The sequence below is a fragment of the Lineus longissimus genome, chromosome 14 (assembly GCF_910592395.1).
Source record: "Lineus longissimus chromosome 14, tnLinLong1.2, whole genome shotgun sequence".
Lineage (NCBI taxonomy): Eukaryota > Metazoa > Nemertea > Pilidiophora > Heteronemertea > Lineidae > Lineus > Lineus longissimus.
This window is the reverse complement of record NC_088321.1, coordinates 11604365-11622926: the sequence shown is the minus strand read 5'-3', so window position 1 is coordinate 11622926 and position 18562 is coordinate 11604365. Positions and strand designations below refer to the sequence as shown.

General features: G+C 40.7%; 2 protein-coding genes across 2 annotated transcripts in view; one reads left to right on the top strand and one right to left on the bottom strand.

The window, feature by feature from the left end:
• LOC135498977 (atrial natriuretic peptide receptor 1-like) overlaps positions 1 to 18562 on the top strand; it is an 813512-nt gene that overhangs the window by 168996 nt on the left and 625954 nt on the right. The gene's annotated exons all lie outside the window — the stretch shown is intronic.
• LOC135498687 (zonadhesin-like) overlaps positions 1 to 18562 on the bottom strand; it is a 98897-nt gene that overhangs the window by 20703 nt on the left and 59632 nt on the right. Inside the window, exons 64-82 of the mRNA XM_064789069.1 lie at positions 16509 to 16634; positions 16111 to 16212; positions 14964 to 15083; positions 13773 to 13898; positions 13073 to 13174; positions 12333 to 12452; positions 11540 to 11668; positions 10875 to 10976; positions 9481 to 9600; positions 8947 to 9072; positions 8401 to 8502; positions 7567 to 7686; positions 6978 to 7103; positions 6245 to 6346; positions 5472 to 5591; positions 3421 to 3546; positions 2713 to 2814; positions 2077 to 2196; positions 1628 to 1753 (exon numbers count right to left, since the gene is read on the bottom strand). Of these exons, the coding sequence (XP_064645139.1) occupies positions 1628 to 1753; positions 2077 to 2196; positions 2713 to 2814; positions 3421 to 3546; positions 5472 to 5591; positions 6245 to 6346; positions 6978 to 7103; positions 7567 to 7686; positions 8401 to 8502; positions 8947 to 9072; positions 9481 to 9600; positions 10875 to 10976; positions 11540 to 11668; positions 12333 to 12452; positions 13073 to 13174; positions 13773 to 13898; positions 14964 to 15083; positions 16111 to 16212; positions 16509 to 16634 (2217 nt within the window). The remainder of the gene's footprint in view (positions 1 to 1627; positions 1754 to 2076; positions 2197 to 2712; positions 2815 to 3420; positions 3547 to 5471; positions 5592 to 6244; positions 6347 to 6977; positions 7104 to 7566; positions 7687 to 8400; positions 8503 to 8946; positions 9073 to 9480; positions 9601 to 10874; positions 10977 to 11539; positions 11669 to 12332; positions 12453 to 13072; positions 13175 to 13772; positions 13899 to 14963; positions 15084 to 16110; positions 16213 to 16508; positions 16635 to 18562) is intronic.

Genomic DNA, 18562 nt, shown 5'->3' with positions numbered 1-18562 from the left:
CTCTGGCTGCCTATTGTTTGGAAACACTGAAACATGGGGAACAACCACAGATGTTACACCGGCACTGCCGTTGATCATTTGAAAGACTCCAATTTAACAAATTATCCTACAACGTTAGTTCCTCAGTTTAGTGGATGTCTCCTCTCACTGGTAACTAATTAAACTAATCTAGGAAAGGGGACATTCTTCCGTGATGTTCTGGATTGTCTGTGAAAAATCTGAAATACCCGTAATATATACGTGATCTTCCTAAAACAGGAAGCCATCTAAAATTGTATGAGCCCGATCCATTGCACAGGGCCATCCAGAGGAACAAATGAACTACTAATGAGGCATGATCGTTTAAGTAATTAGGCATTGATAAGGCCAAACTCTTGAGGATCAGTGGTGCGTCATGCTAGAATGCTCTCAATTGGATTATGGGAAAATTCCAACTTGGTGAAAGAAGGGATGTATTGGCATAAGACTAGGCCTTTGGCATTCACAAAAGCAGAATTCACAAAAGCTAAAACAAATAATAATAGCGAAATTAATTGAACTCTTTATTTTACGGAATTATATAATTGCATTTTGTCAAGACTTATTCCAATTAGTAAACAATTCAGTGTACATGTATGGTAAAACTAGTGAAAATAATTTTTTCCAGGAATTGCAAAAAACGCAAAACAAATTTTGTTTTAAGAGACGATTCTTATTTTGGTTGCCCCAGACTGCAATTAGAACTACAATAACAGGCATAATCAAAGTTCAAATTCGCATTTTAATTTTTTAATTTGCCCTGATAAAACGATATTTCACATGTTTAATTACCCTGATCATTATGCCTCATAAGGATAAAAAAGCACACTTTTCCCGTAGTTTCCCTTTCATCTTTATTATGGTCGTCCCGAGCTTCAATTGGGAACTGCAGGGCTAACAAGGAACAGTGTTCAAAATTACCTATTGTCATGTTTAATTATTCTGCTCAATATACTTTAAAGATGAACACATTCTTTCTACTAAGTTTCCTTTTGATCCATTTTTTTCTCAATCAATCTTGCAAAATCTGCAATCTTAGAACTTACTAACTCTTGTTTCTTTTGATGCAATTCCTGCCAAAACATTCTTACAAGTTTCACCATACACTGAATTGATCACTAATTCGAAGAAGTCTTGACAACAGGCAATTATATTATTCTGTGAAAAATGTATTTAATTGATGATGCTATGCGTGTTTTAGTTTTGATATATCCTATGGCAAAGGCCTAGTTTTATACCAATACACCCCTTCCTTTACAATGATGGATATTTTCCATAATCCAATTGAGAGCACTCTCGCACGACACACCACTCGTATGCAAAAGTTTGGCCATGTTAATGTCCAATTACTTAAACGATCATACCTCATTAGCAGTTTCTTTGTTTCGTTGATGGCCCTGTGCTGTGGAGATCATAAACTTTTAGATGGTTTCCTGTTTTAGGAAGATCACAGATAAGTCACGGGTATTTCAGATTTTTCACGGACAATCCAGAACTGCACAGAAGAATGTGATCTTTCATGGATTTGTGTGGTTACCTGTGTCGAGTAGCGAATGTAGAGCACATTTTCTTACACCTATTTTCCTTTAATTGATTTTTAAATACTTACTTATACGCGTGCAGCACGAATAACCTATCGGACAAGTGCACCTTCTCTGGTTGAGCAGCCTACTCCCTTTAGGACATCGGCGGCCTCTTACGCATTTACCTTTGCATCCAGATAGCTCACATGTGTCTGCAATACAGAGATAACTGAATCACGCCTGAGCTTGTCATTACTTTTCAGGATAGTGTTTGATGTACGAGACAAGACCGAAGTTTAGCACTACAGATAGCAGCCAGGTGATGGCCGTGAAAAAAACTAACTTCGGTATATAAGTTTTCAAACATATCCACTGTGAGGCATTTTTAAGCTTCCTCCTGGCGAATTGGCATTTCCCGATGAGATGGGTATTGTTCCATAGTAAAACAGTTGGAATCATTTCGGCAGCCATACCAATAGCGTGTTGACTAGTTTCCTATCATAGCTGCAGTGATTAACTGCAAAGTGCCACTTACATTTGCAGCATACTAGACCAGGCCGGCAGGAGCATTTCGGCGTTTTAATTGGGTATTTGCATGTCTGCTTGGGTGCACATCGTGCCTTCAGCGCTTTACAGTTCCTCGCACATGTTGGGACTAAAAAAGGCAAAAAAAGATAATGGAATATCTATCCGCAACAGTGGGACGTAAAGAGGCTGAAGCGTTTTTCTGATTTTTCTGCCATTGACAATGTTTGGTACTGAGAGTTATTTGTGAATGCGTTGTCTGTCCATCTGTCCACCGTCTGGTCAAAATGAAATATTGCAAACAAACACGTATGTTGCACCTGCTATACATTGATTCAGTCGGAGAACGTTTCTGTCACAATTCAAATGCACAATACTCATTAATCGACTGAGGATTAAAACACCATGCGGCGTTTCAGTGAAAAACACATCCTCACATGTGACAACGAGAACTTTATTTTAACAGGGCCTAAATGGTTGTCGATCATGTGTCTTCGTCGCAACCAACTGCAGAAATGTATTTCTCGTCGGTTGGTACATGTATAGTAAATATATTTAGGGGTTGCAAGAACGCAATGCATTACAGATGCGAACGCATATCGTCTGTAAACAATTGGTATCCCTATCCGAAATTAAAAAGACTTACATTTGCAACACACACGTCCTTTCGGGTTACCTGAAGCGGGTATTACCCATCCTCCAAGCCGTCTGCAAAAGGCATACGGTACAGTCGGGTATGGACATTTGGCTACAAAGAGACAATTACTGTCAGAACCAGCTAGCTTCTATTTTCATGTCAGTATGCATACAGGTGAACATATAGCTGCCTGGTCAAAATCAACAGAGTATGATATGTTTCTATACTTGATTTCTTTTGGTTATTCCTCTGTCCGGCGGCGGCGTTCTTCTTAAATAAGACAAATTCAATATTGTATTCTCGCCAGCTAAGCAGTTATCGATTAATAATTGGTCTACCCCATTCCAACGACCCTCTGATCCCGGCCGAGCCAGATCCCATAAGGCACTCCCGATCATCGGACTTTTTAAAATAAATATACCTCCAGAAAAAGAACCCAACCTTTTAACATCAGGCAATTGTTTGTATTTCGGAACGAGTAACATTTTTTCTTTCAGCGCTCAAAACAAGATTTCGGCAAATTACACACTACTCTTATACTTGAACATCGATATTACTCTGTTTGGTTTACTTTCACATCGGTACGGACTATGGTAATTTGAAATACTCCAATTTAACAGACTGTCCTGTTCCTCGTTTCAGTGGATGTCTCTTCTGGTATCGGACGGCGACATCTACTCATACCAATTTTCCTTAAATTGAAGTTTAAATACTTACGGATACGCGAGCAGCATAAATAACCTGACGGACAAGTGCACCTACTCCCGTTTAGCCGCCTTCTCCCTCCAGGACACCGGCGACCCCTTACGCAATTACCTCTGCATCCACTTAGCTCACATGTGTCTGCAATACAAAAATAACTGAGGCACGCTATTCATATCATAGGCCTAAGCTACTCGTTATTAGAGAGTTGGCAACTGTCAACTTAGAGCAAAACGACGTACTTAATTTTTTGCCACGTCATCAAATGTATATGGGAGTGATTTTTCCCATCATAAGTTGCACATCTGTCGAATCTTCCCATCTCGATTAAAATGCTATGGCTAGTTGACTCACGAATGAGATAACACCGCTCTTCAATAGTAAGGAAAATGAATTAGCTCATAACTTATCACAACTGCCAAAAGATCTAGATAACCAGAGACGGAGAATAAAGGGTGGCTTTGTTTGTCCTTTTCTACCATCCGTCAAATTCTTATACAAGGGCATTATCTGAATACGAAACCCACGACACGACTTATTCAAGCTTCTATGCTGTTATCTTCATTTCGATTGGCGCCGAGTCTATTTCATAATCGTATCTCTATACGGGGAGACCTAATCTACAAACACCACGCAAGTTGATTTTAATGGAAAATATCGAAACGAACTGCGGAAAAAATCCATCAAAAACAAGCCATTGTCTTTGTTTGTTCTACTCTGATTTCAAAACATCCACATCATATTTTATGCGGGGTTTAAATGTCCGTGAGATCATTATCCAAAAGCGACATGATGTTGCCTTTTATTCAGATCGTAAGCAGTACACCAGTTCGCTTGGGGTTTGTTATCGTCTTCCACAATTAACAGCATAGCCGGGTCAGTCATCAATGGAGACAGGCGTTTGTCAAAATATCGCGCTTTGTAAAGCCCGTAGCACACTAGCCGCCTACTATGGCGTTCACAGGCGTTTTTTGCCGCAAGAATCCTGAACGCCTGAAAAATCCCTAGTCTGCTACGAACGGCGTCGGCGAACGCGACTTGCCGCCACTTGCCGCAACTAAACGCCAAATATCTATAAACATGTTTGATTTTTGACGCGTGTCGCCGCGTTTGAACGCAAGAAGAAGCCAGGTGTGCTACGGATTGCCGCCTGAATTGGCGTCGGCGGCGAGGCTATGGCCAAAGTGGCGGAAAAGACGCTACTGGACGCCAATTCTGGGCAGGTGTGCTCTGACCGGGATCCACTGGCCGCCAACTTCGGCGTCGAGAGGCGTCAGCTGAACACTTCTTGTCGCCAAAGTTGCGGGCTTAAGGCGAGCTGTTATTGGTCACAAGGCACTGGTCGACTCGAATTGGCAATCATGTTACATTATTGAAAAGAATTCGTCGTCTCATCAGTTGCGGTTTTCTCAACTAATTTTTTTCTATACGTTCCAAATTTACGTGGATGTTCGAAAGTAGTCGTATACGTTTTGCTTTAATTTGCGGATCTCAAACTCTTATTTTCAGTATAGTGGTTGATGTAATCGACACGACTGAAATTTAGCACGTGGAACAGCCAGATGATGGTCCGATACGTGACCAAGAAAATGTTAGTAGCAACAACGGTCAACTAATTCGTTAAGAACTTCCGATAAGTTTTCCGACATTGCTATAGTGATACACTAAAGCAGTCTGATATCGAATCGACATTGCCCAGAAAGATATGGATGAGGTGTCACAGTAATAGTGGAAAACCATTTCCGGCAACCCTACAATGGCTGTGTACATGTATATATTAATTTGTCCATACTTTTGCCCTCTTCCATATTTCTTTTTCCACTATTAGTCTGAAATACATTTCAAGGGCCGGGTTGTTCTAAAGCACAAAAGTCACGTTATCTTTAATGGTTACGTTATGTATTCTTATGCACATTATCTCTTTCAGTTTCAATCCCATTAGCATTTTCATGTTAAGACTTAACGGCGCCGTTAAAGGCAATGTGATTTTGAACAAACCAGCCCAGGCTATTTTGTCATCCCTTTTCCTATCATGGCCCCAATCATAACTGTAAAGTGCCACTTACATTTACAGCATACTAGGCCGGGCCGGCAGGAGCATCTCGGTGATCTTATTGGGTATCTGCATGTCCGGCTGCTTGCACAACGCGCCTTATACGCTTTACAGTTCCTCGCACATGTTGGGACTACAAAAGGCAATACAATCGTAAATTAAAAATAGAAAGCTTGGTCTCTTTATAATGAATCTAGAGATGAATTTCAATGAGATAATAATGTAACGGAAACAACATGATTTAAAATAATAGAACGTCTATTCGCAACAGAGGCACGTATAAGAAGGCTGCGTGAGATCATTAAGATCATTAATACACCAACTAATACAAAAAAATTCAAAGCAATACCGATGCAAACTGAAATCGTCTGTGAACAAATGGCATCCCTATCGGAAATGACCTCAATACCGTGACATCAATACCGTGACACCAACCACGATGTCGCACCTGCCATACATTGAATCAGAACGTTTCTACCACCGCTCAAAACCTATGTCAATTGTCACAGGAACGTTCATTATTTGACTTAGGATTAAAACACCACAGAACATTTAAGTGAAAAAACAACCTTATATTTGACAACGATAACTATGTTTTTAGAGGGTTTATAAAACGGTTGTCGATCGTATGACTTTATTGCGACCAACTGCAAAAATATATTTATCATCGATTGGTATATAGTAACTACTTTTGGGATTTGCAATAAAAACAAATTCAAAGCATTACAGATGCGAACGGAAATCGTATGTGAACAAATGGCATCGCTATCGGAAATTAAGACTTACGTTTGCAACAAACACGTCCTTTCGGGTTATTTGAAGCGGGTATTACCCATCCTCCAAGCCGTCTGCAATTGATATATGTTCTAGTTCGGTGTGGACATCGTTCTACAAAGAGAAAATATTGTCAGAACTAGCATCTACTTCCATGGCAGCTTTTATCCGGGAAGACATAATGCCAGGCAATGGGTCGCAATGATCATTCATGCATTGCGTTAACTGCCTGGTAAAAATCAGTATAGTATGAATGATAGCTAAAAATGTTTGGCTGGTCTTTTGTCCGGCAGCAAAGTTCGTCTTAAACAAGACAAATTCATTTCTGTTATCTCGCCTGCTTAGCAGTTATCTATTCATGACAGGTGTCCCCCATTCCAACGACCTTCCCGTATTAGATTGCGAAGTCACTCATCGGACATATTTTAGTATACCGCCCGAAAAAAAGCTTTTTTGATATTGAATAGCAACATCATTCGTATTTCTGAAAATATTGAACGGATGACATAATATTGCAAATTACATTTTATCTTTCACCACCAAAAACAAAATTTCGGCATAAGTAATACACACTACTTTTATTTAAACATCGATACACACTCTTTTGTTTACTTTCACCGTGGCCCGAACGATGGTTATTTGAAATACTCCAATGTAGCAAATTATTCAGTCGCGCTAGTAACTCGGTCGAGTGGATGGCATCTACTCATACCTATTTTCCTTAAATTGGAGTTTAAATACTTACGTATACGCGTGCAGCATAAATAGCCTATCGGACAAGTGCACCTTCTCTGGTTAAGCGGCCTACTCCCTTTAGGACATCGGCGGCCTCTTACGCATTTACCTTTGCACCCACCTTGCTCACATGTGTCTGAAATACAGAGATAATTGAAGTACGCTCTGCCTATCATTCACCGTAGCTACCCATACATTTCTAGTAAAGTGGTTGACGTACTCGACAAAACTGAAGTTTAGCACTACCAAGAGCAGCCAGATGATGACCCGATGCGTGACCAAAAAAAACACTAGTAGCAACAATCAACTTAATATTTTATAACTTCCGGTAAAATTTTGGACATAGCCAGACTGAATGGAATTAGACATAGGACTGTGCCAGAGTGAAGCATTATAGTTGCCTTGTGGCGAACTTACATTGCCTGAAAAGATGGAAGATGTGTCATAGTAATAGCATAGAAACACTTTTTGGTGGTATTTATTCATTTATTTATACTTCTGGCCTCTACCATTTTTTGTCCACTATTACTCTGGAATGTCTGCGGTTTTTATATCCTTTTCTATCATGGCCCCAGTCATAACGGTAAAGTGCCACTTACATCTGCAGCATACTAGGCCTGGTCGGCAGGAGCATCTCGGTGATTTTATTTTGTATCTGCATGTCAGGCTGAGTGCACATTGTGCCTTGTGCGATCTACAGTTCCTCGCACATGTTGGAACTGAAAAAGCAATAAGTAAAAACAGTTATCTCTTGTTTTATCAACTCATGAATTTCAGTAAGTCAATAGTGCTAGCGTAATATAATGCATATTTCAAATGCAGCTCAAAGCCAAATTTCTATTCCCACTAAATAGTACCCGCAGTGAGGCTTAAATACCAAAACTCACCATAAGAGTGAATGCCATGTCTATTCGCAACCGAGTGCAAAGGAGGTTGCAGCGTTTTTCAGTGTTTTTGTCATTGACAATGTTCGCTACTGAGAGATTGTGTTTGTTTCCAATTTGTGAAAGCGTAGTCTATCCAACATTCTACTTTATCGTCAAATTGAATTATGGCACACAACCACGTATGCTGCACTTGCTATACATGATCATACATACATCGGTCTGAGAATGTTTTTGCCTCAATTCAAATGCAAAATGATGAGAATTATAGAAAACGACATTTCAGTGAAGAAGACATCCTACTCTGTGACAGCGAAATCTTTATTTTTACAGGGCCTAAATGGTTGTCGATCATGCGTCATCGTCGCAACCAATGGCAGAAATGTATACAAATATAATAAACAAACTTTTCTTTACATATATAATTTCTCGTCGGTTGGTATAGTAAATACTTTTAGGACTTGCAAGATTGCAACATACAAAGCATTACAGATGCGAACGCGTATCGTATGTAAAAAAACAATGTCCCCATCGGAAATTAAGACTTACGTTTGCAACAAACACGTCCTTTCGGGTTATTCGTAGCGGGTATCACCCATCCTCCAAGCCTTCTGCAATTGCTATATGTTCTGGTCGGGTATGGACATTTGTCTACAGAGAGAAATAATGTCAGTAGGCCTACTAGCTATAGCCTCTAATTCCAAATCAGCAACCATACGGGCGGACATGTGGTGGAAACATGGCAGACTAATAAGGGGCCGCCACGATCAAATATAAAGTACTGTAACCATCTGGTCTAAATCAACAGAGTATGTCATGTATCCTCTCTCGATATTTTTTTCTATTCCTGTGACCAGCAGCGGCGTTCATCTTAAACCAGACAAATTCAATAATGGTATTTAACCAGCTAAGCAGTTATCTACTAATGATTGGTCTATCCTTTTAAAAGAGCCTCCGGTCCAGACATCAGGCAATTGTTTGATCATGTAATAGCAATACCGCCATTCGTATTTCATAACACGTTTGAATGGATGACACCTTACACATCCACATGTACATACATAATTTCCTTAAATTGGGTTTTAAAATACTTACGTATAATCGAGCAGCATAAATAGCCTATCGGACAAGTGCACCTACTCTGGATAAGCGGCCTACTCCCTTTAGGACATCGGCGGCCTCTTATGCATTTACCTCTGCATCCAGCTAGCTCGCATGTGTCTGAAATACAGAGATAACTGAAGCACGCATTGTATATCATACGCCTTAGCTACACTTATTTACCTCCAGTAAAGTGGTTGACGTACTCGACAAGACTGAAGTTTAGCACTACCGAGAGCAGCTAGATGATGACCCGATGCGCGAGCAAGGGAAAGAAAAGTAGCAGCAACGGTCAACTAATTCTTTCATAACGTACGGTAAATTTTGCGACATAACCACAGTAAGGCATTTTATTTTTTAGTATACACTCCTGCACGTTTTTGGTATATATTGTGGTGTACACGCATATTCATTTATTCATGCTTCCGCCCTTTACCATTTGTTTTTCCACTATTACTCTGGAATGTCCAGTGTTTGTTTTACCCTTTTCTATCATTTCCCCAGTCAAAACTGTAAAGTGCAACTTACACTTGCAGCACACTAGGCCAGGTCGGCAGGAGCATCTCGATGAGGATATTTTGTGTTTGCATGTCCGCCAGGGTACACATCGTGCCTTTTGGGCTCTACAGTTGCTCGCACAAGTTGGGACTATAAGGCAATAAAGATGGAAAAGAGTACACTAACAATAAAGACAGATTTTAAGCAGCCAGATGGTGACCCAGATGATGTTCTTACATCAGGATATCAAAATATTAAAATATCCTACTGTAAGCACTCGTGAATTTCAATACTATGGTAAAGTTTAGCCTATAACATAATTCAAAAGAATAAGATGTCTATTTGCAACCGAGTCACGTTTGGAAATTGCAACGTTTTTCAGTCTTTCCAATTTTCAATGTTTTCTACCATTTGTCACATTGTTTGTGTGTTCCGACATTGTCAATAAACTGTATGGTCACACTTAAATGACCGTTTGTATTATTCAGGGCAATTTAACCAGGCTGGCGGCTGTTCAGTCACTTCCAATTAACCACAGATTCCATGCACAAATTGCACAAGAATGGAAACTTTCAAAATCGGACTGATCATGTCTTGATTTACTATTGTGATATTGACTCCCTTTTGACCAGTGTTAGCCATCCATGCGTCGATCCTCTCCATGATGACCGATGCACTAGAAAGGCGCTGTCTAGAGGCATGGATCAACATTCTGACGCCTTGCTGTAGATATCTATTCTTTTTCTTGTTACTGTATCGAATTGGGAAAGCCCCAATCTACCTCGGTAGCTATGACGTAACTTGCTGAGTAATTTGCAAGGATTCTGCCCTCCCCCTCAAATCTCGACAAAACAGCACCCTCTTCACTTCCCGAACTGTTCATGTTGAGGAGGTGAAAACGAAATGACGTCATGGAGTTCCGCTGGCTTCGGGGAGCGGGAAATTCAGACACTTGTCGTTCCCGAGAACAAATTTAAAAATCGTCAGAAGTGTAGTGTCTTCATGAGTAGAAAAGAAATTGTGGTAAAAAAACCCGCCAATTCCTTTAAATATGGTAAACAACTACGCATATTTTTATTGCACCTGATTTACATTGAATCAGCACGTTTCTGACTAGGTTATGCAAATGTCACTGTCACGAGTACGTTCATTGCTTATTTAGGCATAAATAGGACACGACATTTAAGTGAAAGTGACATCCTTTATACCTGGACAGTGTGAAATTAATGAAAACAGGGCTAAAAATTTGTCGATCAACAGCTTTCATGGCAACCAATTGCAGAAATACATTTCTTGTTGGTTTGTAGTAAAAAACACTTCTGGACTTGCAAATAATTTAATGCAGCAACACGCAGTGCATTACAGGTGTGCACGCATACCGTCTGTATTATAAATGACATCATTAATGCAAAATAAGTACTTACGTTTGCAGCAAACACGCCCACGGGGGACACCTGAAGCGGGTATTACCCATCCTCCAAGTCGTCTGCAAATGGCATATGGTATTGTTGGGTATGGACATTTGGCTACAAAGAGAAGATATTGTCAGAACTCGCCTCTACTTCAATATTAACGACCCTCCTGGTTGACACCTTTGTGAGAACGAGGCAGACTTACCATGCTTACGGGTCGTCATGCTCATTTTGTCATCATATTAGCCCAGCATGAGATCAGAGCAAAACAGAGTATGATATGTATGTACATGTATATTAACTCGAACATTTTTGGCTATTCCTCCGGCAGCAGCAGCATTCGTCTTGAACAACACAAAATCAACCATGTTATCACGCTGACCAAAAGCATGTAATGTAATGATGGGGTTCTTCAATTCCAACGGCCTGTGCAAGATTCGATAATATTTGATCATTGAGCACAAACAAATATGATTTAGGCGATATGCACACTGTTCTTATTTCAACAACGATAAGACTTCTTTAAATTGGCTGAATCCACAGTCATTGAAATGACGCTATCCAATCACGCTAGTTCCTCAGTTTAGCAGATGGCTTCTCTGATATCTGCCGGCGAGTTCATGTACTTAAACTCATTTCCACGATCAAGCAATTTTTCTTATCTTTCTAATACGTACGTAAACGCGTGCAGCAGGAATAGCCTATCGGACAAGTGCAAGACGTCTTCTTTTTCAGCGTAGTGCCTCTAGGACATCGAAGCCTCCTTGATACACATTTTCCTCTGCATCCACCTAGCTCACATGTGTCTGAAATACAGAGATAACTGAAGAATGCACTGTGTATCATAGGCCTTTAGCAACTTATGATCATAAATTCTTAGTAAAGTTGTAGAAGTACTGGACAGGATCGATGTTCAGGAATACCTCTACAGCCAGATGATGGTCCGATGCCTGACCGAGAGAAATAGCAACGGTCAACAAACTATTCCATAACTTCCGGTTAGTTTTCAGGCATAGACACAGCAGTTGGCATTAATTAAAGCAGCCAGATGACGATTTGACATTGCAAGATAAAACGGACGATGTGTCATAGTAAGAGTATTATTACTTTTCGATCACCATACCACAAAGAGACGATCCGAGGCCTACCTATATGATGGTGATTATTCATGACCCTAGCAAAAGCAGCAAGGCCTATCATACTTAGACAAACAGCAGACATTGAGGATTAGGCCGAGGTTGGTCAGTGTTAATTACGACAGCCTTATTACGTCTTATTTCATGAATCAAACAACTAGAAATAAGTAGGTCATTATTGTAAGTCATGGCGAATATTAATTGACTGGTTCGGGGTGGAGATATCAGTTATCAACTATACATCACCATTTATTTCTTGTTAACTATCACTCTGGAATTTCCAGGATTTTAAAATCTTTTTCTATCATGCACAGGATAATAAAGTGCCACTTACATTTGCAGCATACTAGGCCTGGCCGGCAGGAACATATCTCTGATTTTATTGGGTATCTGCAGGTTCGCTTGGGTGCACATCGTGCCTTCTTCGCTCTACATTTAATCGCACATTTTGGGACTGAAAGGCAATAAAAGCGATAACTAAACAAAGAAAACTTCGTCTTCCAATGAAAGTAGTTATCAATATTTAATACGACAGCATGAACATGATCTAAAATAACGGAATGTCTATTTACAACGGAGGCTGCAGCGTTTTTCGGAGTTTTCCAATTTTCATTGTTTTCTGTCATTGACATTGTTTGGTACTGAGAGAGTTTTTGTTTGTTTCCAATTTGAGAGGGCGTGGTCTGTCTAGCTGTCTACTGTATTGACAAACTGAAAGTGGCAAGCAGCCACGTATGTTGCACCTGATATACATTGAATCAGTATGTATCCGCCATGGTTCAATAATGCAACATGTAAATTGTTCATTCGTTCATTAATTGCCTCAGGCTTAAAACATGACACGTGCCACATTAAATTGAAAAAATGGCATACTTATCTGTGACAACGTGAACTTTATGCAAACAGGGCATAAAGGGTTGTCGATCATGTGTTTTCCTCGTGACCAATTGCAGAAATGCATTTCTAGTCAGTTACTAAGAGCTCGCAAGAAATGCATCACGCAATGCATTACAGGTGTATACACATATCGTATTCAAACCAATGTGATACCCTTCATGTAAAATCAAGACTTACGTTTGCAACAAACACGTCCTTTCGGGTTGCCTGAAGCGGGTATTACCCATCCTCCAAGCCGTCTGCAATTGGCATATGTTCTAGTTGGGTATGGACATTTTTCTACAAAAAGAAAATGATGTCAGAATGCGCCTTTACTTTCATAAGCGTCCTTTCAGGTGGACATATGGTGGAAAAAAACAGACTTAAGGGTCGCCATGCTAACTTTGTCATTCCATTAGCTCTGAGGTCAGAATCAGCAGAGTGTGAGATGTACATGTACATGTATCTTAATTTGAAAATTGTTTGCTTTTCCTGCGCCCGGCAGAGGCGCTCGTATTCAACAGGACAGAATCGATCCCTCTGTCACGCCCGCCAAACAGTTATTAATTAAAGAAAGAAAGGAAATCGTTTGAGCATGAAACAATAACATCGCTGCTCAGATTCAGATCAAATTGAAGGGATGACATCTCACATATAACATTTTGTCATTAAGCAATTACAAAAAGATTTCGGCTAAAAATTCGCTTACCTCATTTCAACACCAATCTGCTTTGTTTACTTCGTAAATAGGCACGAATTACGGTCATTTGAAAGACTTTGATTTAGCAAATTCTCCTATTACGCTAGTTCCCCAGTTTAGTGGATGGATCATTTAGTATCTAACGGCGAGAACGTTTCCTCATTCTTATTTTCATTTAATTGATATTTATTTACTCACTTATATGTGTGCAGCAGATGGAACCTGTCGGACAAGTGCACCTTCTCTGGTTAAGCAGCCTACTCCCTTTAGGACATCGGCGGCCCCTGACGCATTTACCTCTGCATCCAGCAAGTCCACATGTGTCTGAAATACAGAGATAAGTAAAGCACACTTTATCACGCACCATAGTGTATTATACGCCTGACCTAATGAAGTATCAGTATATGGTGGTTGGCGTACTCTTCAAGACAGAAGTTCGGCACTACTTGGAGTAGGCCGATCGTGGCCCGATGCGTGACGGAGACAAATACCAGGAACAACGGTCAACTAATTTGTCAATAACTTTGGGTAAATTTTCAGACATTGCCACAGGGGTACACTAACGCAGCCTGATGGCGTATCGACACTGCCCAAGGAGATGCACAATATTATTTGTCACGTACAGCTGTCGTGCAACCCATTCCTTATTCACGTCCATCTCTCCCTAAAGCCCGCAGCACACTAGCCGCCAACTTTGGCGACAAGAAGCGTTCAGCTGACGCCTCTCGACGCCGAAGTTGGCGGCCAGTGGATCCCGGTCAGAGCACACCTGCCCAGAATCGGCGTCCAGTAGCGTCTTTTCCGCCACTTTAGGCTGCCATTTTGAAATCATGTGACATCAAGACGCATACTAATTGGCCATAGCCTCGCCGCCGACGCCAATTCAGGCGGCAATCCGTAGCACACCTGGCTTCTTCTTGCGTTCAAACGCGTCGACACGCGTGAAAAATCAAACATGTTAGATATTTGGCGTTTAGTTGCGGCAAGTGGCGGCAAGTCGCGTTCGCCGACGCCGTTCGTAGCAGACTAGGAATTTTTCAGGCGTTCAGGACTCTTGCGGCAAAAAACGCCTGTGCACGCCGAAGTTAGCGGCTAGTGTGCTGCGGGCTTAACACACAAATCTTTCTTTCTACAGATTCTGCTAACGTTTGTCAAGGTTTTGTGTTTCTGGATGAAACATAATTATCATGCGTCAGCTACTTCGACGTAGTAATACATTTTTGGCACGCACTCTTGCACGTCTGGGTATACATGTATATCTATTTTTTAATACTTTTGCCCTCTACAATATTTCTCGTCCACTATTTACTCTGGAACACATGATTGTTCAGGTAGTTTTTTCATCCTTTTTGCTAATGGGCCCAGTCATAACTGAGAATTGGTACTTACACTTGCAGCATACTAGGCCGGGCCGGCAGGTGCATCTCGACGTCTTCAGTTTGTATATGCACGTCCGCGGGGGTACACATCGAGCATTTAGCGCCCTACAGTTCTTCGCACACGTTGGTACTAAAAGGAAATAAAATCATAAACTATAAATAGGGGAATGCTTCGTCTCTTTATGAACATACTCGTGAATTTCAACACGATAATAATGGTCAACAAAAAAAGCATAATTGCTATTTGCAACAGAGAGGCACGTTAGGAGATTCAAAATTAGTGTTTCCGATGTTCACTGTTTTTTCTCATATGCAGTGCTTGGGACTGAACGGTTTTGTAAGTTTCCCTTTTTTCGAAGTTGTTGTCTGTCTAGCGGTCCCCTGTATGAACACACTTAAAGGACTGTTGGTATCATTAAAAAATTGGACAAAAAAGGAAAAATTATTAATCTGACTGAATTTTCACGCTATTAAGATGCTGACTCCGATTTTAGCAGAATTAGCCCTTCTAGCGCAGATCCACTCCATGTGGACCAATACCCTATACTGCATTCCCTTATTCCCTCACTGACCCTGTTGACGAGGTGAAAACGAAAAGACGTCGTGGAGATTCGTGAATTTGCCCGAAAGGAACTCATTGACGATTCATTTAAGGACGATGATTGATGAATATTCTCTCTCATATGCACAAGAGTTCGGAAATTAAAAAACAAACAAACTTCGAGAAGTATTGTGTGCCCATCATGAAACAGGAGAAAATTAAATCAAGCAAAGTAAAGAGCCCTCTATTCCTTTAATTTAATGTGTCAAACAATTCAACCACGCATGTTGCATCTGTGATACACATTGTATTAGTGTGTTTCCGCCACTGTTCAAATGCCAATGGCCATTGTCACAAGTGAGGTCATTAAATAACTAAGGCTTAAAAAAACAATAACACGACATTTACGTGACAAGCCACATCCATGCATGCGACAATGTGAAGCGAGGTTGTCAATCATGTGTTTTCGTCGCAATTGCAGATATGCATTTCTAGCCAGTTGTTATTGAAATGATTTTAGGGCTTGCAAGATTGCAACACGCAATGCATTACAGGACTGTGTATAAGCATATTGTCTGTAAACAGATGTTATACTTCATGCTCAATCAAGACTTACGTTTGCAACACACACGTCCTCTCGGGTTTCCTGAAGCGGGTATTACCCATCCTCCAAGCCGTCTGCAATTGGTATATGTTCTAGTCCGGTATGGGCATTTCGCTACAAAGAGAAAATAATGTCAGAAATCGGATCTACTTCTCTAGATTAACTAGTGGACATGATTTGGGAAGAAGGCAAACTTTCCAAGCGTACGGGTCGCCATGACCATTTTGGCATCATATCAGCCCTGATGTCAAAATCAACTACTCGAAAATTGTTAGCTATTCCTCCGGCAACGGCGTTATATATCCTTTCACGCTATAAATCCTCGATTAAGGTGATATGACGGCGAGTGCATACATTGTTTATCATACTCATTTACTCGACCATAGCATTATTTGTTTTCTAATACTTACGTATACGCGTGCAGCAGGAATAGCCTATCGGACAAGTGCACCTAAGCTGATTTTTCAACCTACTCCCTTTAGGACATCGGCGGCCCCTCACACATATACCTCTGCATCCACGTAGCTCACATGTGTCTGAAATACAAAGATAAATGAAGCATGTGCTTTGTGTCATACGTCTTAGCAACTTATGACCATGATGAATTGTTAGTAAAGTTGTAGACGTGCTCATCGACGAGACTGATGTGCATTACGGAGAACAACGTAATGATTAAGTCATTTCGGTATCACAAAACGTATCAACAATGAATGTAAAGTAATTTTTAATAACATGTATTATATTGTTCATACACCGACTGATCTAAAGCCCGCAGCACACTCGCCGCCGGCTTCGGCGTTCACTGGCGTTTTTTGCCGCAAGAGTCCTGAACGCCTGAAAAATCCCTAGTCTGCTACGAACGGCGTCAGCGAACGCCACTTGCAGCCACTTGCCGCAACTTAACGCCAAATATCTAATATGTTTGATTTTTGACGCGTGTCGCCGCGTTTGAACGCAAGAAGAAGCCAGGTGTGCTACGGATGGCCGCCTGACGTGGCGTCGGCGGCGAGGCTATCGCCAATTAGCTTGCGTCTTGATGTCACATGATTTCAAAATGGCAGCCTAAAGTTGCGGAAAAGACGCTACTGGACGCCGATTCTGGGCAGGTGTGCTCTGACCGGGACCCACTGGCCGCCAACTTCGGCGTCGAGAGGCGTCAGCTGAACGCTTCTTTTCGCCAAAGTTGGCGGCTAGTGTGCTGCGGGCTTAAGCACTGCCTTCTTTAAGTTAACTCGGTGAGTTCTTAATCATTTGTAATCTAGCAACGCAGGATCGAACAACATTAAACAATTCCCCTAATGTGGAAAGACGTTAACCTGATATCAAATGTAATCTTGGTTCATTAGTGGGATGATAGGTTTGTCGTCTCTTAACCCTTCCCTTATACTCACTTCAATATCTCTTCCTAAACCGACAACCTTTCTCTGTATATTTTAAGCTTAGTACGTTGGTTAGCTAGGGTTTTGTAATCACTGTTACTTTGCCAAACAGAACTATCGTCTTTTAGAAATTTCAGCAAAGCAATACATTTTTGGTATAAGGTAAAATGGGGTATTTGTAGCCCAGGTGTGGCGGGGATAGTAGTCCTAGGGCTGATAGTCCGTGTAACAATAGCCCGCATTGCTAAATGTTTTGGTTAGGGTTAGCGGTACAATAGATCATGCTGCTTAATTGGTCAAATACAATGCTACCGGACTATGACTCCAGGGGGACTATATCCGCTGTCACACCGGTCTAATTGTAGCCCCTGGCAATGTTTTAATCATATTCCGGTAACCATGGAGTTATTCAGCCAACCCGAGCATGGATATTGAAGAGGTGACTGTTGAGTATCCTAACATAAATAGTTTTGGATTATGCAACAGGTTGACTAAGAGTTTTGGCGATAAGAAGTAAACAAATCAGACACATGCACAAAATAAGTTGGGATCGAACTTTTTACAGGTCTGAGTTTCCCACACTTGCAGAGCATTGATTACATTTGAAACTTGGTTCAGGTGATCAGTATTGAGTGTAGAGAATGCTGCATGTGGCATTTGATGTCACTATTAAAAGTAAATTTTTCAGAGACACTTTTCTGACCAAGGTACCCTCGTCGTATGTGTAGCCCGTTGGTTCGGGGTATTTTTAGCCCCTATAAATATCTCAATTTATCCGGTCATTAATCATGAAAATGCTAGGTTTTTTTAAATTCTTATACCCGAATTATATTATTTGATGATAAATCTATCCGATTTAGATACAATGTCAACCCTTTATGTACGAGCAATGATACATTTGTGGTTTCATACTAGTTTATCTGAAAATATTTCGAAATAATGTTAATATTTTTAAGTTACTGGTGTCTCTAGTTAAAGCCACACCATCGACTAGATAGCAACATTTCTCATGGTACATAACATTACCATTAAGTGGTGCCAGCTATAGTTGGGGTTGATACATGACCCATAACTAAAACTACAGT